This window comes from Colobus angolensis, unplaced genomic scaffold (genome assembly GCF_000951035.1).
Source record: "Colobus angolensis palliatus isolate OR3802 unplaced genomic scaffold, Cang.pa_1.0 Scaffold59, whole genome shotgun sequence".
In the NCBI taxonomy this organism is placed as follows: domain Eukaryota; kingdom Metazoa; phylum Chordata; class Mammalia; order Primates; family Cercopithecidae; genus Colobus; species Colobus angolensis.
In genome coordinates this window covers 10,421,776-10,430,939 of record NW_012119487.1, presented here as the reverse complement: position 1 = coordinate 10,430,939, position 9,164 = coordinate 10,421,776, and the positions used below count along the sequence as shown (strand labels likewise).

Here is a 9,164-nt window from a genome sequence, read left to right as displayed (position 1 = left end):
CACCTTGTTGGCCAGGCTGGTCTTGTACTCCTGATCTCAAGTGATCCACCCACCTCGGCCTCCCAAAGTGCTGGGATTACAGGCGTGAGCCACTGTGCCCTGCCTCCTTTATGATATATTTTAATATAGTATCGTTAATCTTCTTCCTTTTTGTTTTCCCACTTTTTCTGACTCATCCAAGGCTATGTCTCCAGATGAATGTAAAAGTAATTCTGTCAAGTTCCCTTAAAAAAAGATTGGTATTTTATGCAAAATAATTAGCTGGGTGTGGTGGCGTGCACCTGTAGTCCCAGCTACTTGAGAGGCTGAGGCAGGAGAATGGTGCGAATCCGGGAGGCAGAGCTTGCAATGGGCCGTGATCGCGCCACTGCACTCCAGCCTGGGGGACAGAGCAAGACTCTGTCTCAAAAAAAACCCCCAAAAAACAAAAAACAAAACAAAACAAAAAAAAAGATTGGTGTTTTAAACAGACTGGATATATTGTAGACGTAGATTTAGAGAAACCAACACCCACACAGGGTCAGTCTTTGAACTGATCCCTTGTAGCTTTTTGGAGAGTTTTAAGGTCTTCACCACATAGCTTTTCCCCTTTTTCTAAAATTCAGGTTATTCCTAGCCACTGCAGCGTTCTGGGGTGGGCAGGCTGTCGGGGAACCTCTCCTACCTGGCCTGCAGCGTTCTGGGGTGGGCGGGCTGTTGGGAACCGCCTACCTGGCCTGCAGGTTCTCGATCTCGATGCTCTTCTCCCTCTCCATCTTGCACAGGAGCTCCTTCTGCCGCCGGGTCTCTTCCAGGACCATCTCGCAGGCTCTCAGCTCCTGCTCCTTCAGCTGCTCCTCCAGGGCATTTGCTCTTGAAAGGCAAAGGGAGGAGATGAACTATCTCCAGGCAGGGTGTGCAGTGGCTCCACTCATGCCCAGAAGCTGCCTCAGGACCTCCAGAGAACCTGCCACCACCCAGGAGGAGGGCCGAGAAGGGCATCCCCGAGCTCTGGTCAAGGCAGTTCTGACGCAGCGCACACACCCCGAGACAGCCTCGCCTCCCACACTAAAGGCACCTGGGGTGGCCAGAGCAGTGTCTACTGCACCCTGGCCCAGCTGATACCCACAGGCACTGCCCTGCTTGTGCTGTGTGGACCGCAGCACCCCGAGGGCCCGAGCCCACCAGGTGACCGCCCCTGGTGCACTCTGTTCACGTAGCTGCTCCACCTGCGACCACTACACACAAGGAGGGAGCTCAGGGCCCAGAGGCATGGAGCCTCAGCGTCTCGGGAAGGAGCGTGAAGGTACCAGGGTCCAAGGGCCACAGCATTCCCAGGAAGTGAGTGTCTGATGAAGCACATGGCCCGTGGCAGCTGAACACCGGGGAACTGAGTGTGCGGGCGGCGTTTGCCTTCAGCTGCAGTATAGTCGGTTCATGGCACATCTCCCAAAGGTGCTCACGAGGCTTCCTGAGTTGCTGGGTCTACATGGGAGCTAGGACGAGTCTAGCTCTGGCTGCTGGGCACATCTGGGCCCCAGAGGCTGTGAGGGGCCACAAGTGGAGGGGTGCCGACTCTGCTCCCAGTCCCCTCCAGGCTGGGGAAGTGGGTATAGAGATCAGTCCCATCCAGGTCACTTCAGAGCAGAGGCAGGGCAGGTGTCAGCTAGACCACAGGGAAAAGACGACATTCTCACGGGGTGGGGAGACCCTGGCCTTCCCTAGAGCTTCACAACCATCTGCAGGAGACAGGACTGGACTGTCCCAAAGAGAAGGGCACAGGCCCTGCCTACTGACACAGCACAGCCCATGCCCTCAGGCCCCGCCTCGCACAGAGCCTCTTGTCCTTGTGGTGCCTCACACGCAGGAGTGGACAGATGGCCAAAGATCACCAGACACAAAGGCAAGCTTTCAACAGGAACTGGCCAAAGCAAACACCAAACGAGGACCCCAGGGAGACACATGATGCAGGAGACCGCGAGGAAAGGTCCCTGAGCCGGTGCTCTCCGCGAGCCAAGAGCCACAGCTGCAGCGTCAGGGCAGCCCGCTGCAGAATAGACAAACAACAAGGAACAGCTCCCGGGAACTGAAAGTGTGGGAAGGACAATCTAAAAATCTGATTGAGATGTTGGGCGCACGCCTGTAATCCCAGCACTCTGGGAGGCCGAGGTGGGCAGATCACCTGAGGTCAGGAGCTCGAAACCATCCTGACCAACACGGTGAACCACAAAAATCAGCCAGGCACAGTGGCGCACGCCTGTAATCCCAGCTACTTGGGAGGCTGAAGCAGGAGACTTGCTTGAACCCGGGAGGCAGAGGTTGCAATAAGCGGAGATTGCACCATTGCACTCCAGCCTGGGCGACACAGCAAGGCTCTGTCTCAAAAAACAAAACAACGAAATAAAGGCTGAAAACCAGGTGCACAGCACGGTAAATAATACAAGATCCTCATCCAAGTATGTAGGGTGGGAAACAGAAGTTACGGAGAACAGCAAGGCCCTGGGCCACAGCGGGTCCTCAGTCACAGCACGGGGTCGGAGGTCTTCAAATTCTCAGGGAATTCGATTTCGGACCTAGAATTGTATGCCCAGCTACGCTATGGACTGGAGCAGGGCTAGGAGGACTAAGCACTTCCACACATGCAGTTCTCACAGCATCTGGCTCCTGTGCTCCCTTTTCCAGGCAACTACCAGTGACGTCCTCAGAAAACGAGATGGCAAAAAGAAGAAAACGTGGGACTCAGAAAATAAGGACTCAAACCCGGGGGAAAGCACTCGGAATTCCCAGGATGGCAGCTGTACGGCACGGCTAGAGAGCAAATGGCTCAGGACGGACAGATGATACTGAAAACGGGTAAGGTGCTGTGTAGGGTGGTGGAGGTGAGCACCACAGGGAACAGCCACAGGAACTGAATGTGGCCGGGGCTGTGCTGCAGATGGTCAGTGGGCGGAGCAAGGCAGCAGGGTGGACTTCACACCACACACACGGAAAACTGATGAACATACTCCAGACTCAAATGAAACCTTGACAGTCAGTTCAACAAAGGCATCTAGGCTGGACACAGCGGCTCACGCCTCTGATTTCAGCACTTTAGGGGGCCAAGGTAGGAGGATCGCTTGAGGCCAGGCATTTGAGACCAGCACGGGCAACATGGCGAGACCTCATCTCTACAAAAAATTTAAAAATTAGGCCGGGCACGGTGGCTCACACCTGTAATCCCAGCACTTTGGGAGGCTGAGGATGGCAGATCACAAGGTCAGGGGTTCGAGACCAGCCTGGTCAATATGGTGAAACCTTGTCTTTACTAAAAATAAAAAAATTAGCCCAGCGTGGTGGTGCATGCCTGTAGTCCCAGCTACTCAGGAAACTGAGGCAGAAGAATCGCTTGAACCCGGGATGTGGAGGTTGCAGTGAGCCAAGATTGCGCCACTGCACTCCAGCCTGGAGACAGAGCGAGACCCCGTGTGGAAAAAAAAAAAAAGCTGGGTGTGGCGGTGCGCACCTGTAGTCCCAGGCGCATCGAAGGCTGAGAGGTGGGCAGGTCGCTGGTGTCTGGGAGGTAGAGGCTGTAGTCAGCACTCAGCCTGAGCAACAGAGGGAGGCCCTGACTCTTAAAAAAACAAAACAAAACAAGCCTGTCTGGCGGCCCGTCCGGATTCTCCTTGACAAGGAGGAGACAGCGGTCTTTGGAGGCGTAGCACACTACTGGAGCCCAGCCCCTTCGCCAGCGTGCCTGGCCCCTCTCCACAATGCAGCAGGCGCCGGGGACAGGCCCTCCTCTGCTGAGAATCCTGGACAACGGGCAGCCGCCAAGCCCAGGGTCTTCACTCCACAAGATAATGTGCATTGCTTTGTTAGAATTAAAATGATGTGCAAGTTATGCCCACGATCCCATAAGACATTCTCAGCGCTCACGGGGCAGACGGATCTGAAGCTGAAGGGTGGGTCACGCATGTTAGTACGGTGCGGGGTGAGGGCTTGGGGGCTTTGGGAGTGCTGACCGCAAATGCCCTGCTGCCAACACAAGTGTGCGCAAGCTGCTCAGAGCCCTGAATCTACCTGGTCAGTGCTGATGAAGACACTGAAGCTTCAAGGGACAGGGCCCTTGGCTGAGCTGAGAATACGTGGAAGGGCCAGGATGTGCCCAGGCAGCTGCGCAGGGAGCAGAAGCTCACAGGAAGAACCTCTTCTGCAGATTCCCCAGGTGCCTCACAGGCCTCCTGGCTGCCTCCTCTGCCCCTAAGAGGCTGCCGGTGCCCAGCTCCAGGTGGCGCAGCCTGGGTAGATGACTCCTGGGCCAAGCTCATCTTACTTTGCACGAGAAACAGTACTGCAAATCGGCTATGAGACAACATGGCGTGCCTCGTTTGAAAAACACTGAGAATTACACAGTATTCTAAGAAAAGTCTGCAAACGAGAGTGGGGTAAGCAGCTCCCACTCTTTCTCTGCAAACACGGCGTCACACTTCGCTTCCTCCCTAGCACTCCTGCCCACAGGGATGAGACTGTGCATCCTGTCACGTATTCAGCAGTCTCTGCTCATTTCGCTTTCTGTGGCTGAGCAACTTCCCTAACCTGCATTCTTCCAGGATGGGCAAACCCCGTCTGGACCAGAGTGGTGGGAGAGCTGCACCTCCAGGCCTGCTGGTGAGGCTGGGCACTGCGTGGGTTCGCAGTCAGCTCCTCCTCTGGCTGGCTCAGGTCTCACACTCCCGAGAGGGAGGCCGTGCCCTCCTCTGGCCCTCTGTGTGTCTAGGGTTCCATGGACAACTCCCCACAAGAGCACCAGTCAGAGCCTCGAGTCTCCGGCCTGCAGCCCAGTGGGTAGGCTCCGATGACCACCCGGCACCACCCCTCAGCTGGCTTCCACCCTGGGATGGACGGGTGGCCACGCCCCTGCTGTGTGAGGTAAAGAGAAGTAAATGGGGGCTGACAGGCGGGCACAGGAGGCACGACGCAGAGGCCCAGGTCTCCTGGCCCAGGCTCACCTGTGCACCAGCTGCAGGTTCTCCTGCCTCAGGCGGCTGTGTTGCTCGCCAGTGGCTGCCGTGTCCTTTTCCAGCTCCAGCACACGCCTTTCCAGGAAGACGACCTTGGCAATGAGACCAGGCTTCAGGCTTCAGGCTTCAGGGTCAGGTAGTCAGAAGCAGAAGGGCCTGCACCCCCAAGGGAGCTACCTGGAGGCTGCCTGGGGGTTTTCTCAGCACAGAATCAGATCCACCTAGCTACGCTGGTGTCGGATCCAACTTACCCTTGGAACTTGTCCCATAAACCCACGAAGATGCAGCTCCTAATGGGGCTGGGGGCTTGGGGAGTACTGTCATCTCGACACCACAAATGCACACATTGCCGCAGCTCCGAGAGCTAGCGGCCCAGGGGTGCCTTTGGACTGGCTGGCTCATGGGCAGCAAGACTCAGGCCCCAATACACAGTTGTGTCTCTGCTCAGCCAGATGCAGCTCACAGAGGCAGCCCAGGTGCCCATGGACTCAAGGGACAAACAGACTCATGTCTCGGTCCCTCCCTCCCTCAGAGTTCACACCAAGATTAAGAGTCAGACACCTGCAGAAGAGGAGAAGGAGTAAAGGGAGCAGAGGAGGACTCAGCCTGGGTCAGCACACTTGAGATGCTAGAGGAATTGTAGGGAGGAGGAGGTGGGGTGCAGGAGGAGGTAAGGGGTTAGAGGAGATGAGGGGATACAGGAGATGAGGGAGTACAGGAGGAAATGAGGGGGTATAGGAGATGAGGGGGGTTCAGGAGAATGTGAGGGGGATAGAGGAGGTGAGAGGGTACAGGAGGTGAGGGGGTTCAGGAGGAGATGGGAGTGCAGGAGAGGAGGTGAGGGGACACAGGAGGTGAGGGGGTTCAGGAGGAGATGAGGGCTGCAGGAGGTGAGAGGGTGCAGGAGGAGGTGAGGGGGATGCAGGAGAATGTGAGGGGGTACAGAAGGTGAGGGGGTACCTGAGCTGAGGGGTGTGGGAGGAGGAGAGGGGTGTGGGAGCAGGTGAGGGGGTATAGGAGGAGGTGACAGGGTACATGAGGAGGTGAGGGGTGCGGGAGGAGGTGAGGGGGTACAGAAGATGGGGTACAGGACGAGGTGGGAGGTACAAAAGGTGGGGGGTGCAGGAGGTGAGCGGGTACAGGAGGTGGGAGGTACAGGAGAAGATGGGGGTACAGGAGGTGGGAGGTGCAAGAGGAGGTAGGGTACAGGAGGAGGTAAGGGGGTACAGGAGGAGGTGAGGGGTACAGGAGGAGGTAAGGGGTACAGGAGGAGGTGAGGGGGTATAGGAGGAGGTGAGGGAGTACAGGAGGAGATGGGCGTACAGGAAGAGGTGGGAGGTGCAAGAGGAGGTGGGGGGTACAGGAGGAGGTGAGGGAGTACAGGAAAAGGTGAGGGGGATACAAGAAGAGGTGAGGGGGTATAGGAGGTGGTGAGGGGGTACAGGAGATGAGGGGTACAGGAGGAATTGAGGGGGTACAGGAGGAAGTGAAGGGATCACAGGAGGTGAGGGGGTGCAGGAGGTGAGACAGAGTCTTGCTCTGTCACCCAGGCTGGAGTGCAGTGGCACAATCTCAGCTCACTGCAATCTCCGTCTCCCAGGTTCAAGTGATTCTCCTGCCTCAGCCTCTCGAGTAGCTGGGATTATAGGTGCCCGCCACCACGCGGGGCTAACGTGTATTTTTAGTAAAGACGGGCTTTCACTATGTTGGCCAGGCTGATCTCAAACTCCTGACCTCAAGTGATCGGCCCACCTGGGCCTCCTAATGTGCTGGGATTACAGGCATGAGCCACCACATCCGGCTGAAAAGCGGGTCTTGACCACAGCAAGGCTGCCTTGCCCTGGCTGCTGTCACCCATTCAAGTCCCCAGGAGAAGCCTGTTCCTCAGGTTGTTGGCTCTGCAGTCACTGCAGGGGCAGCTTTCTTCTCCCAAATCATGGGCGCCCCAGGTGGCGTCTCCACGGGCCTGGTGGACTGAATGTCTGGGTGTCCCCCAACCCAACTCAGACACAGTGGGGGTGGGATAGCTGAGGGCTCTCACTCACTGCCCAGCCCACCCCTCCCAGCTGGCCCTTCGTGCACAACAGGAAGACTCCTTTTTATCACAGGCCCATGAGATCCCTCGGGGAAACTTGCCAAAGAGCACTGGGGCTGGACAGAGGGTCTGGGGAGCCCTGGATGACATGGGGTCGCCTCCGACTGTGCTGTCCCCACCTCCCGGGATGTCTGCAGAGGCCCTCAGACGTGGCTGTGTCTAAATCCCCTACTTGCCGCCTACCCAGCCCTGCAGGACCCACCTTGTCAGCAATGTCCTCCTCTGGGCCCTCCACGAGCTCGGGGGAAGGGTCCTCCAGGGCCTCCATAGTCAGGGCCCCTGACTGGTGCAGGTACCTATGGAAAAGGAACAGTAACAGAGGGAAGAAAGGGAAAAACCACAGGACGAGCTCCGTCAGCACAAGCACTCCCAAGTCCATCTGAAAAGCAGGCGGCGGCATCGTAGGGGCAGGTCCTCCCCGGATGTGGGTGGGCTCTTCTCCCACTCTACGCATTATATACAGGGGAGGTCCCAGGCTGGACATCTTTACCAGGGGCTGGGAGAAAGCAGGCCGTGCTCTGTGGTCTCAGTCCTCCTGGCGGTCTTTGGAACCTGACAGAACACGACCTCAGTCCCGGCCAGCGAGTGGCAGAGAGGACTTTGTACTTGGCAGCAATAAAACGTGTCCTTCTTCACAGAGACGCGAACAACCTCGTCTCTACCAGAGGCCTGTGAGACGTCAGCTCAGGACCTCGACCTGCATACACCTCCCCCGGACACATTCTTCATCTCGGACTTTCACAGGTGCTCTCTGCGGCAGGAACGGTGAGGGTCCCAGGAAAGGTGTCGATCCCGGAAGTCTCACTCAGCGTCACCCTCACAGACACACTGGGAAACCGGTCCAAGTCCAGGAAGACAACAGACACACGCGTCCTCTGTGGCACCAGCTCCTGTGGACGCATCCCCAGCCCTGCAGGCCATGCCAGGTTACGACCTGGGCCAGGCTGCGGGACACAGCCTCATGGTCCTGCGTGGACGCAACCAGCCCACAGGCTGCGGCCTTAGGGCAGGGGCTGCTCCAGGGAGCGTGAGCTTCGGCGCGCGGTAAGCGCGTGCTCGTGGTCACCACAAGCCAGATGCGCTGTGGTCAATCTGCACCGACCCGAACTTGCTGGGAGCACAGAAAACCCTCAGAGCACTCGCACAGAAGAGCCAACAGCAAAGAGCAAAGGCGCGTGTTCGCTTCTTTATACATCCCGGGAGCCTCAGTACCGAGCCAGGTCCGGGCCGATAGCCTGACGCTCACAACTGCGTGACTGGAAAAAAGCACTGGCCCTCTCCCAGCTTCCTTGCCTGTGAAATGGGGGGACCCTCTCCGAGCTTCCTTGCCTGTGAAATAGGGGGACCCTCTCCGAGCTTCCTTGCCTGTGAAATGGGGGGACCCTCTCCCAGCTTCCTTGCCTATGAAGTGGGGGGACCCTCTCCCAGCTTCCTTGCCTATGAAGTGGGGGTGTAAAGGCAACTGAGGTTGGACCAAGGTCATGCATACAAACAGCTTGGCTAGGGACATAGCAGGGTAAGAATTCCATAAAATGTTAGCATTTTTCCACTGAAAATGTCTACCAAGTGTATGAAGTTCGATTTGCTTCTTAGTATGGACTGGGATTGAACATTTCCATCTTTTTCCCCATAAACGCTCTGAGGAGGAAAAAAGAAGGTATCTCTGCCCCTGGAGACAAGCCCTGAGAACGTGCACCAGCTGGAACACACCAGCACCCTTCTGGGGCTCTGGGGATTTCATCAGATTCTCAAAAGCTGCTGCTGACATGGATCATGTTCTTGGCCAGTCGCTGCTCTTAAACGCCCATGACCTTGCCCCCAAACATGAGCCACTCCAGGCAGGAAGCTGCAACCCAGAGCCTATCCTGAGGAGAGGCCACGGCCTGGGGCCTGTCAGTACTTCTGAGCTATCCTAGAGGCTTAGGCACTTCTGGAGCTGACTCGGGGACGGGAGGCACGGTCATCCCAGGTACCCAGCGTGCAGCCACCACACACGGCCACCAGTGTGAGGCAGAGGGTCCTCAGCATGGCGTGTGGGGCTGCTTATTTATTTAAATTTTTTTTTTTTTTTTTTTTTTTTGAGACAGAGT

The 9,164-nt window shown here is 57.0% G+C and overlaps 1 protein-coding gene across 1 annotated transcript in view; it reads right to left on the bottom strand.

The window, feature by feature from the left end:
* The window catches only part of LOC105526426 (rab11 family-interacting protein 3-like), a 113,384-nt gene that overhangs the window by 9,169 nt on the left and 95,051 nt on the right, over nt 1-9,164 (bottom strand). The window contains exons 8-10 of the mRNA XM_011962432.1: nt 7,277-7,370; nt 4,968-5,071; nt 712-852 (exon numbers count right to left, since the gene is read on the bottom strand). Of these exons, the coding sequence (XP_011817822.1) occupies nt 712-852; nt 4,968-5,071; nt 7,277-7,370 (339 nt within the window). The remainder of the gene's footprint in view (nt 1-711; nt 853-4,967; nt 5,072-7,276; nt 7,371-9,164) is intronic.